This window comes from Hemiscyllium ocellatum, chromosome 1 (assembly GCF_020745735.1).
Source record: "Hemiscyllium ocellatum isolate sHemOce1 chromosome 1, sHemOce1.pat.X.cur, whole genome shotgun sequence".
Classification (NCBI taxonomy): Eukaryota; Metazoa; Chordata; class Chondrichthyes; order Orectolobiformes; family Hemiscylliidae; genus Hemiscyllium; species Hemiscyllium ocellatum.
Genome location: NC_083401.1, coordinates 68024944 through 68046950, shown reverse-complemented (window position 1 = coordinate 68046950; position 22007 = coordinate 68024944). Strand labels below are relative to the sequence as shown.

The 22007-nt window shown below is 38.6% G+C and overlaps 1 protein-coding gene across 1 annotated transcript in view; it reads right to left on the bottom strand.

Moving 5' to 3' along the window:
* Nucleotides 1-14620: 14620 nt before the first annotated feature.
* Nucleotides 14621-22007, bottom strand: part of epg5 (ectopic P-granules autophagy protein 5 homolog (C. elegans)) — a 152262-nt gene continuing 144875 nt past the window's right edge. The window contains exons 43-44 of the mRNA XM_060821832.1: nt 21627-21741; nt 14621-16878 (exon numbers count right to left, since the gene is read on the bottom strand). Coding sequence (XP_060677815.1) covers nt 16699-16878; nt 21627-21741 — 295 coding nt within the window. The 3' untranslated portion in view covers nt 14621-16698. The remainder of the gene's footprint in view (nt 16879-21626; nt 21742-22007) is intronic.

Genomic DNA, 22007 nt, shown 5'->3' with positions numbered 1-22007 from the left:
TGACCTCGGTGCTACCCCATTGGTCACAGGCTTGCAGACACAAAAGCATCCCTCAACTGTCACCCTCTGCTTCCTACCACTCAGCCAATCCTAGATCCAATTGGACAAAATTCCTTGGATCCTATGAGCTTCATACCAATCTCTCATGCATGAGCTTATCAAAAGCCTTGCTGAAGTCCAAATTGACTGTTAAATGCATTGCCTTCAACTGTACACCTGGTCACCTCTTCAAAAAAATCCAATCAAGTTAATCAGATATGATCTCCCCTAAAGCCATGATTGTTCTTGATTAATTCATGCCTCTCCAAGTGCAAATTAATTCTGTCCCTTCTGAAAGAATTGCTTTCAATAGTCTGACTAGCCTGTAGTTTCCAGGTTTAATCCCCTTTTTCTTTTCTTGAACAATGGTAGCACAGTGGCTGTCCTCCAGTCCTCTGGCACTTCTGCAGCTAGAGATTACAAATGAAAGTTTTTGTCAGCGCTTTGCTATTCTGCCCTTATCTCATTCAACAGCCAGGAAAACATTTTATCCAGCCTTGGGGATTATCACAATTCTATCCTTGATTTATATACCTAATTCATTCCTCTCTGGTGAACGGCCACACAAAATATTAATTTAGAATAAAGTTTGGGAGAAGATTTGTAGCTCGGGTGCTGGTTGTTGTGGTTCTGTTCATTGAGCTGGGAATTTGTGTTGCAGACGTTTCATCCCCTGTCTAAGTGACATCCTGAGTGCTTGGGAGCCTCCTGTGAAGCGCTTCTGTGATGTTTCCTCCAGAATTTGTAGTGGTTTGAATCTGCCGCTTCCGGTTGTCAGTTCCAGCTGTCTGTTGCAGTGGTCGGTATATTGGGTCCAGGTCGATGTGCTTATTGATTCGGCGAACAGAACCACAACATTAATTTAGAACCTTCAGTTCCACACATAAATGACCACTCTGGTCTTTAATGGGCCCTACTTTATCTGTAGTCATCCTTTTACCCTAAATGTACTTGCAAATAACTTAGGATTTTATATCTGTTTAACATGCCATTATCCTTTCATGTCTATCTTCTGCTGTCCTAATCTCCTTTTTAAGTTTCCCCTTCCACATTCTGTATTCTGCTGTTTTGAATGCTTAGTATCTGCTATAAGCTTCTCTTTCTCTTTTTATTCAACCCTATATATCCAAGATTCACTGGATTTATTGATCCCACCCTGTATCTCTATTGGAACATATTGGTCCTGTACTCTCCCTATTTACTTCTTGAACACTGACCTGCTATCTAAAAGTATCTGCTCCCAGTCCACTCTGGCCAATTCATATTTGATCTTATTAAAATAGGTCTTCCCCTAGTGGAGAACTTCGATTTTTGGCTCATCCTTCCTTGTCCCTTTCCTTACAATCTTAATTCTAATAGAGTTATGATCACTGTCTGCAAAATGTTCCCCACTGATACTTCAACCATGTGCTCAGCTTACCTAAGATAAGTCCAAAACTGCCCCACTCTTCTATGGCCTTCCATATACTGTCTTAAGAAAGCTCACTTCAATACATTTTAAGAATTCTGCTCCCTCTAAAGCTTTCTCACTGTGACTGCCCCAGTTAATATTGGAGAAGTTGAAATCACCCACTATCTATTTCTCTAAGATTTGCCTACATACCTGCTTTTCTATTTATCAGGCTGTTAGGCAGCAATGTGATTGTTCATTTTTGGTTTAAAGTTCCACCAGTTGCATTTGAGGAACTTTTTAAAATGTCATCTTTCCTTGTAATTGATTCTCTGATCAATATTTTGAAAGCATTTCTCTTTTACTTCGTATCCTGTTTCACCTGAAGATCCTGGAATATTGAGCAGCCAATCCTGGCCCTCTCTCAGATATGTCTCAATGACAGCAAAGACATCATACGCCCTCGTTTTAATTCATGCCCTTGCCTTGTTCATCAGACTTCTTGCATTAAAAGAAGTATCATCCAACCTTGCCAAACTCCCTTGAGACTTAAATGGTCTATAATTTCTTTGCCTTCCTGACTCACTTGCTATCTATGTTCATTTGCACATACAACCTTCTCTTGAGATCCCAGCTCCTATGCCAAGTTAATTTAAACCCTACCGACAGCAAGAGTGAACATGGTTTGTTTACTTATATTACTTTATTATATTGGCTCTGACTTCCATTTATTCCTGTTGTTTCTCAGCTAATCCCTTCTTTCAAAAAAGTAGATTTTTAAAAATCGTGAACCAATCAACACAATTCCCTGTGATATCACTGTTTGATTTGTTTTCCCAATCAGCAGTACCCATGTGCTGCAGTTGTGAAATTCAAGCGCCCACCACACCTCATTTCAAATGATTTTGAATGAATGAATGATTTTATTGTCACATAGGTCTAGCAAGATACAATGAAAAATGTTTTATTGCCACAATCCAGCGCCATTTTGAGTTATGAAAAAGATTACTTTTCATCTTTTTTTCTTTTTCTTTCCTTTCTTCATCTTCAAGGCCATCTTCAGTGGGACAGTAGCTGCAACATCGGTGGTGTGGATCAGCACTTCTGATGGCAGTGGCAGTGCCCAAAGCAGAAACTCTTAGTGGCAGTAGGCCCGGAGTCTGGACATTAGCGGTGGCTGTGCTCAGAGTGGGGGACTCCTGACTGAGGTTTATTGTATTCAAATTGGGTCTCAAGCCCAGGTCCAGTGCTTCTGCAAGGTGTCTGGGCCTCAAGGAATCCCCTCTTGGGAACAGCAATAATGATGCTGATGCCCCAGGAAACCCCAGCTCCGCTGCTCCTGCCGCTGCTTTGCTGACATCGCCAAGAGTCCTCGCTCTAGGCCTTCCACAGCCAGGATTTTCCAGTCCAGGCACTACAACAACCAGATGTCCCCACTTCACCCATGAAGTGAGATTGGACAAACTGGGACTATACTTTCTAAAGTTCTGAAGAATTATGTCATTGAAACTTACAACATTCTTACAGGTATAGCCAGGGTAGTTGAAGATTTTTTTCCCTCACTGGGGAATCTAAAACCAGGGCCACATTTTAAAAATGAGAGATGGCACTTAGGTTAAGATGAGAAGATCTATCTTCATTCAGACAGTTGTGAAACTTTGGAATCATGTGCCACTGTTAGCAATAGAAATTTAGTCTTTGAGCATGTTTAGAATAGAGATTGATTTCTGATTTATCAAGGTCATACAGAGTTATTTATAGAGATAGATTGGGTAAAAGATGTAGGAGATAGTCAGGAAATTGGAGTTGAGAATGCCTTGATGTTATCAGATGGTGGAATATGAGAAGGGGGCTGAATAACTCACTCCTACTCATAATTTATATGATTGTTCACATCTTCATTTGAACCTTTCAGAAGTTAATGTCGGAGATTTAATTATTTTGTACATTTTCAATTTGTTTCCATATCTTCCCAATTCCCAAATTATTTCCCAAATCTTTTCTTTCTGTGCATGATTTTAATTTAATTGAAACTTCCTTTTTTCACAATTTGCATGTTACAGCAAAGTAGACTGCTTTGACTAGGATGGTGCAGAGCTTCTTGAATGCTGTTTGTGCTGCACTCGTCCAGGAAAGTGGAGAATATTTCATCACACACCTGACTTGTGCCTTGTTGGCGGTGAATAGGCTTTGGGGAGTCAGGTGTGAGCTACTTTCTGCAGAATTTCCAGGCACTGACGTACTTATGTCGACACAGTAATTATATGGCTGGGCCAGTCAGGTTTCTCATAAGTCATACTCCCGCCACCTTGATGTTGGGTGATTCAACAAGGTAATATTAAATGTCAGGTTTGATAGTTATTGCCTACATTTGTGTGGCATAAGTCACACTGCTATTTATCAGCTAAGGTTTGATTTTGGCCCAGAGTTTGCTGCATCTTCATAAATGATAGGTGACGTGGGGTGTCAAACTAGTATGGCAGAGAAATGGGAACCAAAATACCAACTTAGATGGGTAAAATTCAGATCAGGAAACAGGAAATAGAACATTAGTTAGTGATGTGGTCAGCGACTCAAAGACAAAAAAGATTAAAACATGTCCAGCAAAGGAAATTAGAGTCATAGAGATGTACAGCATGGAAACAGATTCTTCGGTCCAATCCATCCATGTTGACCAGATAGCCCAACCCAATCTAGTCTCACTTGCCAGCACCCGGCCCATTCATATACCCATCCAAATGCCTCTTAAATGTTGCAATTGTACCAGCCTCCTCCATTTCCTCCAACAGCTCAATCCAAACATGTACCACCCTCTGCGTGAAAAAGTTGTCCCTTAGGTCACTTTTATATCTTTCCCCTCTCACCCTAAACTTATGCCCTCTAGTTCTGGACTCCCCCTCCCCAGGAAAAAGACTTTGTCTATTTATCCTATCCATGCCCCTTATAATTTTGTAAACCTTTATAAGGTCAACCCTCAGCCTCCGACACTCCGGGGAAAACAACCCCAGCCTGTTCAGCCTCTCCCAATAGCTCAAATCCTCCAATCCTGGCAACATCCTTGTAAATCTTTTATGAACCCTTTCTGGGGTGGCACTGTGGCTCGGTGGTTAGCACTGCTGCCTCACATTGATAAATTGATGACCATTGATTGACCTTGATAAATCAGAAATCAATCTCTATTCTAAATATGCTCAAAGACTAAGTTTTCATTGCTAACAGAGGCACATAATTCCCAAGTTTCACAATTGTCTGAATGAAGATAGATCTTCTCATCTTAACCTAAGTGTCATCCCACATTTTTAAGGTTTTACATTCCCCAGGGATCCGGGTTCAATTCCCACCCCAGGCAGCTGTCTGTGTGGAGTTTGCACATTCTCCCAGCATCTGCGTGGGTTTCCTCCGGGTGCTCCGGTTTCCTCCCACAATCCAAAGATGTGCAGGTTAGGTGAATTGACCATGCTAAATTGCCCGTAGTGTTAGGTGAAGGGATAAAGGTAAGGGAATAGGTCTGGGTGGGTTGCTCTTTGGAGGGTCGGTGTGGACTTGTTGGGCTGAAGGGCCTGTTTTCACACTGTAGGGAATCTAAGAAGTTTCACAACATCTTTCCGATAGGAAGAAGACCAGAATTGCACGCAATATTCCAACAGTGGCCTACCCAATGTCCTGTATAGCCGCAACATGACGTCTCAACTCCTGTACTCAATACTCTGACCAATAAAAGAAAGCATACTATACGCCTTCTTCACTATCCTATCTACCTGCGACTTCACTTTCTAGGAGCTATGAACCTGCACTCCAAAGTCTCTTTGTTCAGCAACACTCTCTAGGACATTACCATTAAATGTATAAGGTCTGCTAAGATTTGCCTTCCCAAAATGCAGCACCTTACATTTATCTGAATTAAACTCCATCTATCACTTTTCGGCCCATTAGCCCATCTAATCAAGATCCTGTTGTAATCCGAGGTAACCTTCTTTGCTATCCACTACACCTCCAATTTTGGTATCATCTGCAAACTTACTAACTGTACCTCTTATGCTCGCATCCAAAACATTTATGTAAATGACAACAAGTAGAAGGCCCAGCACCGATCCTTGTGGCACTCCACTGGTCACAGGCCTCCAGACTAAAAAACAACCCTTCACCACCACCCTCTGTCTTCTACCTTTGAACTAGTTCTATATCCAAATGGCTAGTTCTCCCTTTATTCCGTGAGATCTAACCTTGCTAACCAGTCTCCCATGGAGAATCTTGTCGAATGCTTTACTGAAGTTCATATAGATCACATCTATTGCTCTGCCCTCATCAATTCTCTGTTACTTCTTCAAAAAACTCAATCAAATTTGTAAGACATGATTTCCCATGCACAAAGCCATGACAGGATTGAGCTGTTTAAACTTCAATGCAAGAGCATTGTAAACAAAGCAGACGAACTAAGGGCAATAATAGACACATGACAACACAATGTTATTGCTATAATGGAAACCTGGCTAAAGGAGGAGCAAAATTGGCAGCTTAATATCCCTGGATATGGAGTTTTTAGATAGGATAGAATGAGTGACAAAAAAGCGTGATGGGGTAGCAGTAATGGTTAAAGACTCAATTACACTATGAGAAGGGATGATATAGTAAATGGGTTATCAAATGAGGTTTTATGGGCTGAGCTTAGGAATAAAAAAAGAGGAAGTCACACTACTAGGAGTGTATTACAGACCCCCATTTAGTGAGAGGTAGATAGAAGAACATACATGTAGACAAATTTCTGCATGTAAGAATAAGATGCCAATACTAGTAAGAGACTAACTATCCCAATATAAACTGGGTTTCAAACAAATTAATGGGCATTGAGGATAAAAAATTCATGTTCTATATCCAGGAAAATGTTTTTAAACAATCCATGACAAACCCAACAAGAGCAGAGACAATTCTGGATTTAGATTTGGGAAATGAAAATAGGCAAGTGGGTGATGTGACAGTGGTTGACCATATCGGTGATAATGACCACAATTTGGTCAGAAATAGTATTAATATGGAAAAGGACAGTGGTAAATCAAACATTTTTTACTTGGAGAAGCAAATTTAAAACTCTTTTTAAATAATAGCTGGATCTGCACCTTAAGTGCTGTAGCTATAGGCTATGGGGCATGTGCAGGAAGATGGGATCAGAAAGATCATCTGCGTGTCTTTGAGTTGGCATGGACAAAATGGACTGAATGGCCCCCTTCTGTGCTGTACCATTTCTATGGTTCTATCCTCCTATGATACTGTCCAATTGGCAGTGATCACTTCTGCATCTGACCTGATATAAGAAGATCATTAATGAAGTAGTTTAGACCCAATTTACTACTCTGAGGAACTCTTGCAATGACGTCCTGAGATGATTGAACTGCCACAACTTTCTTTTTTGTATATTTTTTGGCAATGATAATGATATCAAATTTGGAGGAATAAGAAGCCAAGAGAATTACAGAAATACTAACTGTTCAAAATTTTTACCCCCATGGAATGCTTGGGCAGTGACATTGCATGAGATATTAGGGGAAGTGATTATGGGGTCCAAGTAATTGGCAAGACACTCAATTATTTTAAGAATGGAAATCCCAAGGCCGTAAAGCACTCTGACATCACTATTGAAAAGGGAAAATTCATGATTCCAAGTATGGAAGAATTAAATACTTACAACATGCCTTCAAGAATTATGAGAGAGTTGTGGAATAATAAAATAAGAAAGATAGGATAAATCCATGAAAATCACTTTGGAATCACTCCAGAAGTACTCCAATGACAATTTTGTTTTTTGACAAGTGATGGAGGAATATCAGGAAGGCTAAAGCAACACGAAGAACATTATAATTGAGCTAGAGGAGTGCTGAGGGAGGCAATTTGAGAATGTCTGTATGTCCCTGACAAGTATGTACGACTATTACTGAAAATATACAAAGTGTACCACTCAAGCAATGTGGGAGAAGAGTGAGTGTCTCAATTGGAAGAAGTGCAATTGAGTGTGACCTGATAGGAAAGTACTACTGTAACTTCTATAAAGTTACAAGATAGTTGAGAGACTGGCCTTCCAATGTAGTGTAGAAACATAGGCAAAATGAGGAGCAATTTACGAGGTATAAATAATATGTGGATGTATGGATGAATGTGTGAAGTAATTAAAAACAGGAAAAGAGCGGAAACCAGTACACCAGGGGATCAATGATCATTGTGGAAGCATTGTAGTAAATGCTGGGAAGATATTGAAATTGAATCGTGTTCGAGTATGATTACATGAAGTGTTGGAGATAGCAGTATCATGAAGAAGGGGAAGCCCTAAGATCAGATGGAAAGGTCTGATGATGAGAGACATAAATGTAATGGGATTGTTATAGGAGCAAACAGAGAAGGGTGTCCAACCAATATTTTCATGATCCCAAACAAAACAGGAGAAGCTAAAAGAAGGAAGCAGTGTTTAGGCATAGGATCTGTTGTAGATACATGGTTCTAAGTATCAGTCTAGCTGTTGTTCTCTTGTAGCAACATATGTTTCTCACTTTGAAGAGTCTGCAATACTCCAGGTTTACACAATTTATTTTTGGGAATACTTTGCTACTATCATCTTCTGCTCTAGCAGCATGATTACTTTTCTTTATTCATTCATGGAACGAGGCTGAGCCAGCATCTATTGCCCATCCCTAATTGCCCAGAGGGCGGTTAAGAGTCAACCACATTGCTGTGCATCTGGAGTCACATGTAGGCCAGACCAGGTAAGAACAGCGGTTTCCTTCCCTGAAGGAGATTAATGAACCAGATAGGTTTTCCCCATCAATCAGCAGTGGATTCACGGTCATTAATCATCTCTTAATTCCAAATTTTTATTGAATTCAAATTCCAGCATTTGCCATGGCAAGATTTGATCCCAGGTCCTCAGAACATTACATGTGTCTTTGGATTAACAGGCCATTGATAATATCACTAGGCTATCATCTCCCTCTTAAATTACTCTGCATTAACCTGAAAAATACTTGGAAGTAGCTTGAATCACTGGTCTGATGACCAAAACACACAGCATACATTTCTGTTTACAATGCTGAAAGGTTAAAAAAAATCTTTAATACATTCATCTTTTCAGTGGATAAAACAAAATTCATATAACTGCTTTTCTACATGCAACTACATGCTTTTCTGATTAAAGAATGCTTTTAAGAATTATGTTAAAGAAACAAGTTGTATTCCTAGTTGAAAGAAAATTTAATGAATCTGACTACTATCTTTGACCTGTTTCTAATCCCTCATATTGATATTGTCAAATTTAGCTATGTCTTTTTTTGGTATTATTCTGCCCGATATATATTTAAGAAATTGTTGAAAGTTCAATTTACTGCACAAAGACAATAAGGATACATAAAATTGAAAGTAAATTTTACTTTAAGAGTAATTTTTTAACCTTTGTGAAAAAATCCACCTTGACATATACAAAACCAACCCTGTTTTCACACTTAGTAACATGTTCAAGAATTGGTGCAAGATTTGGCAGCATGAATGCTTCTTTGAATTGCCAGATTGAAGTATCTGAGATTTATTTAAGTGGCCATGTGGTGACTGGTTCACTGATAAATCAATTTTCTGTCAGCAATAGGGAAGGAAGGCACAGCCTAACAACAATGGGGAGATGAAATTACCAGCATTTGTTTAGAGGTCTTAAATGATTCTTTCAAACTTAAATTCTATGTTGTAATTTGTTCTGAAATTTAGAAACAGGAGAAACCTGCTTCACCATTTAATATAATCATGATTTCATTGCCTTTTACTCACAATCTTTTATGCCATTGATAAACAAAATTTATCAATCTCTCCTTTAAATATGCTCCAAAATTGAGCTTCCACAGTCCCTGGAGTAGAGAATTCTAAAGATTCACCAACTCATAAAAAAAAATCATCTCAGATCTAAAAGGTATCCTCTAATTTTAAATTATGGCTCCTGGTTTTTGACTCCCCACCAGTGAAATAGCTTACCTGCATCTATGTTGACTAGACCTTTAAGTATTTTGTAAGTTTCAATGAGATCACCTCTCATTCTTTGAAACACTACAGAATACAATTTGCCCAATCTCTCTTCTTAGGACAGTCCCACCATCCCAGGAACAAGTTCTAATGAACCATTATTGTACTTCCTCCTGAGATAAGGAAAACAAATTTGCACAAATGTACTCTAATTGCAGACTAGTCAAGTTCCTATACAATTGAAGATAGACTTAAAGAGTCATAGAGATATACAGCATGGAAACAGATCTTTAGGTCCAACGTATCCATGTCGCCCAGATATCCTAACCTAATCTAATTCCATTTGTCAGCACTTGACCCATATATCCCTCCAAACCCTTCCTATTCATATAACCATTCCGATGCCTTTTAAATGCTATAATTGTATCAGCCTCCATCACTTCCTCTGGCACCTTATTCCATATGTGCACATCCTTTGCATGAAAAAGTTGCCCCTTAGGACCCTTTTATATCTTTCGCCTCTCACCCTAAACCTAAGCCCTCTAGTTCTGGACTCGCCCACCAGAGGGCAAAGACTTTCTCTATTTATCCTGTCCCTATCCCTCATGATTTTACAGTCTCTGATGCTCTAGGGAAAAGACTCCCAGCCTTTTCACCCTCTCTCTAAAGCTCAAATCCTCCAAATCTGGCAACATCCTTGTAAATCTTTTCTGAACCTTATTTTCACAACTTCCTTTCAATAAGGAGGAGACCAGAATCGCACACAATATTCCAAAAGTGGCCTAACCAATGTCCTGTACAGATGCGACATGACATCCAAATTGCAATACTCAATACTCTGACCAATAAAGGAAAGCATACCAAATGCTTTCTTCATTATCCAAGCTCTCTGCGACTACTTTCATGGAACTATGAACCTACACTCCAAGGTCTCTTTGTTCAGCAACACTCCGCAGGATCTCACATTCTCTTCTGATAAAAGCTAACATTCTATTAAACTTCTGAACAACTTGCTGGACCTGCATATTAACCTTCAGTAAATTATCAAGAGCATTGAGGCCCCATGGCACATCTACACTTTTCAATCTCTTACCGGTTTTCAAATATTCTGCCTATATGTTCTTCTTACCAAAGTGGAAAACCTCACATTTTTCCACATGGATGTTCTATCTGCCATTTTTTTTCCACTCCAGAAGTTTGGCCAAATCCTCTTAAATTCATTCCACATTTTCCTGACAACACATATTCTTGCTTAGCTTTATGAGATCTGCAAATTTGGTAATATTGTATCTGGTTAGACATCCAAACCATCGATATATATTGTGAGCAGCTAAGGACCAAGCATTGATTATTGAGGCATGCATTAGTTGCAGTCTATTAAGACAAGATAGATCCATTTCTGCTCAGCCTACTTTCCAGCTGTTAGCAAATCTTTAATGTATACCAGTACAATATCTCTCATACCGAGTTCTTTAAATTTGCTATCCCAATCTCCCGCAGGTGTCCTTTGCAGACCTGTCAACTCTTTATCAATTTTACTTCATCAGTAATGTTGTCACTTTACATTCTACGCTTCCCTTAAGTTTCTTCATCCTCCATTGCTGGGATACAAAAAGTTCCCAGTCCTCATTTTACAATATCAGCCTTTTTAAACTTCTACAAAAAGTTTTGGCTATAGGAAAAAAAACACTTCATATGGAAAATTGAGAACCAACTTCAAGTCCAGAACTCTTCAAATTTTAAACCTTCTGTAAACTTCAGAACAAAAAATGAGATGTGGTTATTTTTGGAATGAATATTTTTCTTGCACTCTCAGCCTGTGAAGTTTACCCAAACAAATCTTTTGAAAGGTCATTGTATTTGAAAATTGAAAATTAAAAACACAGGCAACTTGGGTAACATTGCATGAGTTGGGCTGTCTTAATTCTCTTCATACATAAAGTGAAATAGAACACACTGAACTCATTCAAATTGTAGGACTTGCTTTTAGTGAACATAATAACAGCTGTCACAACCACCTGATGAAGCAGCAGTGCTCAGAAAGCTAGTGCTTCCAAATAAACCTGGTGTTGTGTGATTTTTAACTTCATACACCCCAATCTAACACAGACACCTCCAAATAACGTCAGCAAAATACAAAGCAAGATTTCGGGGTAACTTAGATTAAAAGTTAATAAAGATAGCCATGAACCCAATGACAATTCCAAAATTAAATGTAGCCATTGTGATGAAATCTACAAGTTTTAAAATTTCAGCTGCTTAGAAGACACACTGACTCCCAGTTGGGGAACACTTCAGTGGTCCAGGACATTCAACCTTGGACCTTCGGGTGACCATCCTCCAAAGCGGTCTTCGGGACAGGCAGTAGCGAAAAATGGCCGGGCAGAGGCTGATAGCTAAGTTCCATAGCCATAGGGAGGGCCTCAACCAGGACCTTGGGTTCATGTCACATTACAGGTGACCACCATTGCACTATACACACACATACACAGACACTCACAACTCCCCACCCCAGACACACATACTCCCACACTCACACATGCACCCCCTCACAGACTTAAGGCACACTACATTCACTACACACACACACATACGCACTCAACCCCCAACCCAGACAGACACACAGACCCACATATAATTTGTGGGGTGAATTTGTACTTGTAGAGTTACATTGTACTTCGCTCAAAAACTGCATGAATTCATGTAAAACTCTGATCTCACTTTTTAGATTAGAATCAATCTAAACATCATGGCATAGTCAGAGACCACAGGGGGCCAATACCTTCAACATATTGTCTAGCTAACACCAATTGTTACAGATAACCTGAGAATGCAACTTAAAAAAAAGGTTTTGCGATTTACACATGAAAGAAGTGAAACTATCATGGTATTCGAACAGATGAAAGACTCAACAATCAAGGTATTTTTCAATGTATAATTTCAGTTATATCACACTAAATTTTTGCTATAAATTCTGTACCTTACAATTGTGTCCTCCACAATTACCTGATGAAGGAGCGGTGCTCTGAAAGCTAGTGTGCTTCCAATTAAACCTGTTGGGCTATAACCTAGTGTTGTGAGATTTTTTAACTTTATTTACCCCAGTCCAACACCAGTATTGCCAAATCATACCGAAGATCAGCCATTTTCAAAGATGATCATACTGAATGGCACGTATGGCAGATTGTAACAGCCACATGATTGATTTCTTAAATTCATTTGCATATTCTTCTTCCTAAGTAATTTTATTGATTTAAATTTTTGATGGGTTGTTTAAAGATTTAGAATTGGTGGTTTTCATCATTCTTAATACTTATTGCCAGTTTCACGTTTTTTGATTCACAAGTTCCCTACTTCCTCAGTTCTAGGTTGTACTACTGAACTAAATGATGATATTTGTTATTCTCTCATTGTAATAGAACGTGGCCAGCAGAAAACAGATGACAGACAAGATTATCCATGTACAATTATTTGTTACTCAATCTCAAGGTGGCACATAATGAGTTTGAGAATACCTAGCTTCATCTTTCCTATAAGTGATCCTTGTATTGATTGTAATGACCTACCCCTAGAGGAAATGCAAGTTGAATAAAATTCTAAAATCATGTGTAAGATTATTGATATGAAACAGTCTTAGTTTATTGAGGGAATGAATCAATGCTACCTATATGTATAATCATTCCTCCATATGTGATGGTTCTGTTTCTGAGAACACCCATGAATGATGAAATTTGAGTGTTAAAACACAGGTCAAAAAACACAGGAATGAGAGTGTGGCTGCAAATGTTGAATTTAGTTGCTACTTAATTTCCAGTGCAGATAGACAAATTTGCGAGTTGTGAACTCACAGATGCAGGTCGTTCTGCTGTAATGTGCTTTTTATTAATGCAAATTCTCTTATAACACAATTGTTGAACTGGGGACACTGTTTCTAAAGCTCAAACTTTTAAAGTGTGTATTGGTTATAACATGATTCTGGCCCCATTAGTTTAAATGACGTTGCTATTACATGATGTTTTTATGACACGGGATTGCACGAAAATGCATTATAGCAGAACCAACTATACAGTAAATTTTCTGAATGATTTATTGTCAGATATATCTGGGAGATACAATGAGAAGTGTTCTGTCGCCACAATCAGGGTCATTTTGAGACAAAAACAAGAAGGAAGTACTTCACAGTTCATCGTCCTTGTTTGGGGTCCCAAAGATTACTCCATGATTTCTGCAAGGTCTCTGCTCCAGGCAGAGAAAACAATATTTTGTTTTTAGCTCTGAGAATTCAGAATATCAGAATATTCTTAAGTGGTGCTTCCCAAACTGTTTCCCCTCTCTGATACCATATTGAGGATTGAAAATTGTTGGGATACCTCAGTAAAAAGTATGAGAATGGGTAGTGAGAATAGGGACCTATTAGAGCAGGGGTACTGCTATTATAAGCAAATTGAAACCCCTTGGCATTGCTGCCTTGGAGGTCAGGAAACCACTTGATATTCTGACACCCAGTTTGGGTAGCTCTGTTCTACTGGATAGCCCTAATGCTGAAGAGGGCTATGGCAATAGAGAGATTGGTCAGATTGCTGCAAACAAGTTGTGAGTAAATACAAGCTTACAATTCTATACTGTAACTAAGTGATGACTATCATATGTATAAAAGAATGAATCACTGTCAATAGACATTTTACATGAAAGTATAATTAGAAAATACTGGAACAACTCAGTGGGTCTGGCACCATCTGTAGAGAAAGATTTGGCGGTTACGGGGTTGGACTGGGGTGTACAAAGTTAAAAATCAAACAACACCAGGTTATAATCTGACAGGTTTATTTGGAAGCACCAACTTTCGGAATGCTGCTCCTTTATCAGGTGGTTGTCCACCTGATGAAAGAGCAATGCTCCAAAAGCCAGTGCTTCCAAATAAACCTGTTGGACTATAACCTGGTGTGGTGTGAGTTTTAACTTTGTAGAGAAAAAAGCAGAGTTAATGTTTTGAGTAAAAATACCTAATTCTACCAAACTAAAAATCCTTTACACTGCAGAAATACGCTTTGAATCATAAGGGAAATGCATTGATACACTTAGAAAGGAAATAAGTTTATTTTTTTCTGTATTTTCATACTGTACATTAACAATCAAGATTCAAAGTTTAAGAACACAAAAGAATAAAAGACCACAATGTAGCTTATATACAACACTGCTCAAAAATAAAACCACACTTGATAAAGATTATTGTCAATGTACAGCTATTAAATATCAAATACACATGTACTTCCAATTTCATAAAAAACATTTTTTACAGGAAGAGCCACTTTAGAAGCATTATATTGCACATTTTAAGTATTAACTGAATCTTACTTGACACTTCAAACATCAGCCTAGCAGTAGCTTCCATCAAAATAATACCAATGTAAAAAAAAAAGACTTTGAAGTTGAATGTCTAAAGAAAGAGTGCAAGAAATTCTTCACATTGTGGAAGGTACCACTGATTTCACTTGAACTCAATTTTACTCAGTTCTGTAAAGTGAAGAGCATCACATCACGAATAGCAGCATCCAATATGTGCTTTCAATAACTTGAATCATACAGATTAAATCACTTAAACAGCTCGACTTTTAAACAAAAAAATTATTCAATTAGAATTAGATATTTTAAAACATAAGTTTGTGACATAAAATGCTTTCCTGCATTCATTGAGGAATATTGTAGTTGCTGTACGCATTACTATTTGGTTCATGAAACGTTTATTAAACTAATTTACCTAATTTAGATCTTGACTGTTGTAAGTTTACTATTTCTTGTTCCATAACGAATAGTATCTGAGATTCACTATCATTAACAATTCATCAATTAACTTGAATGTCATTTTAACAAAAAAGGTATAGTTTGACTAACATTAGATCATTTTCCCAGGTGAATATGCATACAAGTTCAGTTTGCCACTGCACATTCATTATGTAATAATGAAAGTCTTCAACTTTATTAGTATAATATTCAATATATTGAATTTTCAGATGATATGGCACCTATAATGTCACAACATATTTTGTTAAATAATCTTGATACCATCAGCTGAATGTCAAAATATTTATGAAAAGTAAAAGTACATTATAGTTTATTTGCATCATGTGCTTACATGTGAGAAGATAAAGGCACTCACAGAAAGGCTGTGGCTACTTTCTGATTTCAAAGTGCTATTTTATAGAAGCCCATTTTAAAAAAGAATGCACATAAATGGTTTCACATTTAAAATAGCAGAGATCTGGATTCCAAGAGCATATATTAATTACTCATTGCATTTCCATAGATAATTTTAAGATTAATGCTACTTAACTACAGAATTCCAATTCAAGCAACTGATAATTGAGAATAAAAAATTGTTTGGTTTATCTCTTTTATCATTTCAGATACCAATAGAAACTAAATGACAGGAATAGGTCACCAGCTAAACTAGGACTGCTAACTGTAGCAAGATTCCATATTCTTGACTGACAATTGAGTCTAAGAGTATATGAGCAAGACAGAGTAGAGATCAGAATGGCTACTCCTACTGCAAATTGAGTACACACAGATGCTTTGCAAGTTTTATACTGAATTAAGAAAATATCATGTAACAAAATGTAAGTTGTTTATTCCATTCAGAAAACAAGTTTCCTTCAAATATAATTTCAATAAATTACAAATATGTGATAGAGGCATTTAAAATTAGAAAGGAATGGAATACAATACATAAAAAAAACTACTTCCAGTGATTCTTGGGTCCAAAACAAGGTTTAAGACTAATTGAAAAAAATCAAAGATGGAGAACAAGAGTTTTGTTTCTTTATACTAAGGGTTACAAGGCTGTGGAATACACAAGCAAAATTAGCAGATAAAAGACAGATCACGTGAACATTTAAGAATGGGTTCAATAGATGATTGATTACTTTTAAAGTCAAAATGAATGCACATAAATGGTTTCACATTTAAAATAGCAGAGATCTGGATTCCAAGTGAATATATTAATTACTCATTGCATTTCACATTACCACCTTTCTGATTTGGCTTTGTAATTTCAATTATAACCAAAACTTCACCCGAATGTCTGTTGCTCATATCCTTACTTGCACAAGTTAATTTGTTTTTCTTCATTTGTTGGATGCAAGGTGCAATATTTAATTGATTATTGAACTAATTTATTAATGTAGTGATTTACTTAAAATTCCATCAGTGGAGATACTGTTTCTCCATTTTTCTTATGAATTCATTTTAATGAAAATATTGGACTTGCTGCTGTGGCAAAATATTTAGCGAATAATGTCCAGATAGTGTGTGTCAGGGTAAAGGAAATTCAGAAGAATAGCTAATAGTTTGTTGCCATCCAAAAGACAATAGTTTGGGTTCTTGATAAATAATGTAGCCTGTGAAATTTCTTCTTGGTAATCTGCATACTTGCTCAATGACATTGAGTCAAGTCCATTCAGGGCCTGAAATAGAGAAAGAAAAAGAAAAATAATTATTTGAAGTACAGAATAACACCTTTCACAATTGAGAAATATTGCCAACTACGTAGTTTTAATATAAGCAAAGTAAAAATGGTTAGTAGTGATTTTACAATTTTATTATTTGTTCAGTGGATATGGGCTTTCCTGGATGAGGGAGCATTTATTATCTATTGGTAGTTCCCTTGGGAAGCTGCCTTCTTGAACTGCCAGAGTGCTGATATAGAGTGAATTCCAGGATTTTAACACACTCTAGTGCAGGAACAACGACAGATTTCCATATCATAATAGTGACTGGCTTAGAGGCACATTTGCAGCAGGTGCATGCATTTGCTATCCTTTTTGGATAGATAGGGAGTGGACATGGATTTGGAAGGGAGAAAGTGAGGACTGCAGATGCTGGAGATCAGAGCTGAAAATGTGTTGCTGGAAAAGCGCAGCAGGTCAGGCAGCATTCAAGGAGCAGGAGAATCGACGTTCTGGGCATGAGCCCTTCTTCAGGAATTTGCCTGGATTTGGAAGGTGCTGTCTAACAAGCCCTGGGGAATTTCTGCAGCACAGAAGCTACAGGAAGCTACTACTGAGTTCTGGTAGGAGAGGGATTGAATTTTTGTGGATGTGAAACCTACCAAATGAGCTGCTTCGTACTGAATGGTACCAAGCTTTAGAGTGAGACCTAGTCATCCAAGTGCTGAAAAATCAGGATTAGGATAGTTTGCTGACTGTTTTTGATCAATATGGCTATGTTGGGCCTCCTTCTACATTGTAAATCTCTAAGCCTTTTTGACTAATCCAGGCTAGTGGGGAATATTCCATCATATACTGCCTTGTGCCACGTAATTATGGACAGGTTTTGGGGATCAGCTGGTGAATATACTTTGTTAAATAGGTGAACTCTTGATTGCATTACATGAAAACAAAATGCCTTCAATAGCTGATATGGTAAGTGGAATACAATTAAACCTTTTGCTTGCATATATTAATGGGACCACTACAGCTGAATAAAAAAAAGTCCAAAAATGTTGGGGAACACAGGATCTAGTGAGAAGGAGGAACTGAAGGAAATCAGTATTAGTAGGGGCATGGTGTTGAAAAATTGATGGGATTAAAGGCCATTAAGTCCCCAGGACCCAATAATCTACATCCCCGGTTACTTAAGAAAGTAGAGAAATAATGGATGCATTGGTGTCATCTTTCAATACTCTATAGACTCTAGAACAGCTCCTATGGATTGGACTGTAACTGGCTGATGTAATACAATTATTTTAAAAAAGATAGATGAAATATGGAATGTTGAACTGGTTAGCCTTACATTAATTGTAGTGAAAATGCTAGAGTCCCTTATAGAAGATTTAATAGCACAGCACTTGAAAACAGTGACAGGTTTACAGAGTTGCCAAGGATTTGTGAAATGGAAATCAAATTTGATAACTCTACTGGAATTTTGAGAGGATGTAACTAGTAGAGTTGATAAGAGGTAGCCAGTCGATGTGGTTTACCTGGGGTTTCAGAATATTTAAGAAATTAGCATGTTAAAATTAAAATGGATAGGACTGGGGTAATATACAGACATGGATTGGGAACTGGATGGCAGACAAAAACAAAGAGTAGGAATAAACAAACCATTTTCAAGTGACAGCCAGTGACTAGTGGCCCAGTTAATAGGTTAATTGGGTAATTGTGAATTGTTAATGGACTGTTAATGAGTAAAGAAAAAGAGACATGTAAAATGGGTTAAATTAAGATGTGAAAGGGACCTTTCCACTTAGTGCAAAGACACAAACTATACAAGTATAAAACAAAGAACTGTGTATGTTGAAGATCTGAAACAAAAACAGACATTGCTGTAGAAACTCAGCAGGTCTGGCACCATCTGTCGAGAGAAAACAGAATTAATGTTTGAGCCCAGTGACCCAATTCTGAAGAGGTTTACGAGCATTATTATTTACACTGTGATAATATCTCAGACATAGCCTGGGTTTCATACTTACTGATTACATACATTGGAGATACAGTAACTACAAGCAGGCTACTTTTTTTTATTTGTTCATGGGAGGTTAGGATTGCTGGTTAGGTCAATGTTTATTATCCATCCTTAACTGTCTAGATGACAGATCCAGTAAGGATGGTAAATATCCTTGCCTAAAGGAAAATCTATTACAGTGGTTCTTAGTATTAAGCTATGTTTTAAATGAAATTTTTACTGAATTCAATTTCACTGTCTATCACTGAGAGATTCAAACTCATGTCTCCAGAACATAACTTTGATTTCTGTCCATGGACACTGCCAAACGTGCTGAAATTCCAAGCAATTTCTGTTTTTGTGACCCTAGAACATAACCCTGGTTTATGGATTCTAGTCAATATCTTTATTAATGAGGCATCGTATCTTCCTGTACTTAGTTTCTGCTGTTACTGAAGGTGGAAGTGACCAAGGTATTGTGACAATGCTGTCACTTTAAAAAGGTTATTTTATCCTTGCGTTTTATTCAATAGAGGTCATAAAAGCAGAGGTACCGAAATGTCTAATTTAACAATGGCAGGGGAGTGGCCAGTTCTCTCAGTTCTGGGTTTCTTCTAGTTTGGCTTAGTTGTAACATTGAAAATCTGCTAGTTAAGTTGTAGCAGAAGCTGCTGAAGTCCAGAGAAAGGTTCCAAGCTTCAGCAGATGATTCTTGACTGACTTTGTCTCGGAAATTTTTCCTGCCTATAAGAACCTGTGTTTGAATTTATCTATTGTCAAGGGGTGTGTTTGTGGGATGTTACAGGAATTGGAACAGCTCCTTAGTTAAGTTGCTATGTCGGGTCAGTTAAGTTTGCCAATAGGAGACAGTGAAGTCTGCAGATGCTGAAGATCAGAGTTGAGAGTGTATTGCTGGAAAAGCACATCAAGTCAGGCAGCATCCAAGGAACAGGAAGATCAATATTTCGGGCTGGAGCCCTTCATCAGGAATGAGGCTGTGGAGATAGCTGAGAGTGAGGTGGGTGGATGGAGGTGGGGGTAAAGGTGATAGTTTGGAGAGGAGGGTGGAGCTGATAGGTGGAAAGGAAGATGGACAGGTGGGATAGGTCATGAGGGCGATGCTGAACTGGAAGGTTTGAACTGGGATAAGGTTGGGGGGGGGTGTGGGGTGAACTTAGGAAACTGGTGAAGTCCACATTGATGCCCTGGTGTTGAAGGGTCCCGAGACAGAAGATAAGGCATTCTTCCTCCAGGCATCGGGTGGTAAGGGAGTGGCGATGGAGGAGGCCCAGAACCTGCATGTCCTCGGCAGAGTGGGAGGGGGAGTTGAAATATTTGGCTACGGGTCGATGGGGTTGGTTGGTGGCAGGTGTCCCAGAGATGTTCTCTAAAGCGATCTGCGAGAAGGCATCCAGTTTGCTCAATGTAGAGGAGACCGCATCGGGAGCAACAGATACAATAAATGACGTGTGGAAGTGCTGGTGAAACTTTGATGGATGTGGAAGGGTCCTTTGGAACCTTGGATGGAGGCGAAGGGGGGAGGTGTGGACACATGTTTTGCAATTCCTGCAGTGGCAAGGGAAGGTGCTTTGGGGGGGGGGTTCGTTAGGTGGTGTGGACCTGACCAGGTAGTCGTGGAAGGAACGTTCTTTGCAGAAAGTGGATAGGGGTGGGGAGGGAAATATATTCCTGGTGGTGGGGTCCGTTTGTAGGTGGCAGAAATGTTGGCAGATGATGCGATGTATGCAGAGGCTGGTGGGTTGGAAGGTGAGGACCAGGGGAGTTCTGTCTTTGTTGCAGTTGGAGGGATGGGGTTCGAGGGCGGAGGTGCGGGACGTGGATGAGATACACTGGAGGGCATCTTCAACCACGTGCGAGGGGAAATTTTGGTCTTTAAAGGAGGAGGCCATCTGGTGTGTTCTGTGGTGGAACTGGTCCTCCTGGGAGCAGATACGGTCGAGGCGGAGAAATTGGGAATAAGGGATAGCATTTTTGCAGGAGGTAGGGTGGGAGAAGGTGTAATCCAGGTAGCTGTGGGAGTGGGTGGGTTTGTAAAAAATGTCAGTGTTGAGTCAGGAGTAAATGTAGGGGAATGGATTTGGTTAGGGGATTCTTCGCAAGGTCGGTGTGGACTTGTGGGAACGAAGGGCCTGTTTCCACCCTGTAGAGATTCTAAGTGGGCCGTAGAGTCTTTGAGGTGTTAGATTTGAAAGCAGAAACCATCGTTGATTTCATTGTTTACTTGTAGATACATCAGTAGCAGAACCTGTAAATATTTTTGAGTCTTCTTCACTAATTGCTTTTTACAAGATGGAGAGAGAGAGAAGAAGAGAGAAACTATATACAAGAATTAATTAAATAGGAGATGTGAATTTCTTAATGTTAATTCAGTTGTCAGGTTTTGATATCCTTCAATAAAGCGGTTATTTCAGTGCAGACAGGTTAATTTAATCCACATGTGCCTCACAAAGCTTGCCTCACTTTGATTCCTACAAACATTTTAGGTCCATGTTTCTTTCTTTTACAAAGCCATTTTAAATCTGTGAAAGTCTCAGGTCTAACAATCAGCTATCAACATATGGAGCTGACTCCTGATACAGTATAATAAAGGAAAATCATTCACTAATTACATACTACAGTTTTAGGGTGGATGATAGTGTAAAGCACTTCTCAACAGCAGAATTCTGATGGGGTGAATTGCCTTCCTTAACTGTTATTATTTATGAGAAAGAAAATGCAATAGTGAATTCATTGTGCAGGTTCTCAATACCTGCTGTGCTTTGGGAGAGAGCTGCAGTTCTGAGCTAGGCTTTAATCGAATGCGGTTTTCTGCAGGAAGCTGTACCAATAGGAAAGCTGACATGCATCGTGCCACCACTCGAAATCTGTAAAAACAAAACAATCAGAAATCTTAATTCAATTCTTGTTTTGTGCGGGTTTTTAAACTCACATGAAATTGAATCTTTTTGTCCCTGTGACAATTTGTAGAGGATAACACACCAATAATGCTCAAATAGTTAATGTTTGTAAACCTCAGAATACAATGTCCAATATTGGACGTGAGTTTGTGAATCGAATGATATTTACTCAATAGTCCTGACTGTGAAGAATCACACCAAACACTAATTCAGTATCATCAGTTAGGTGTGGA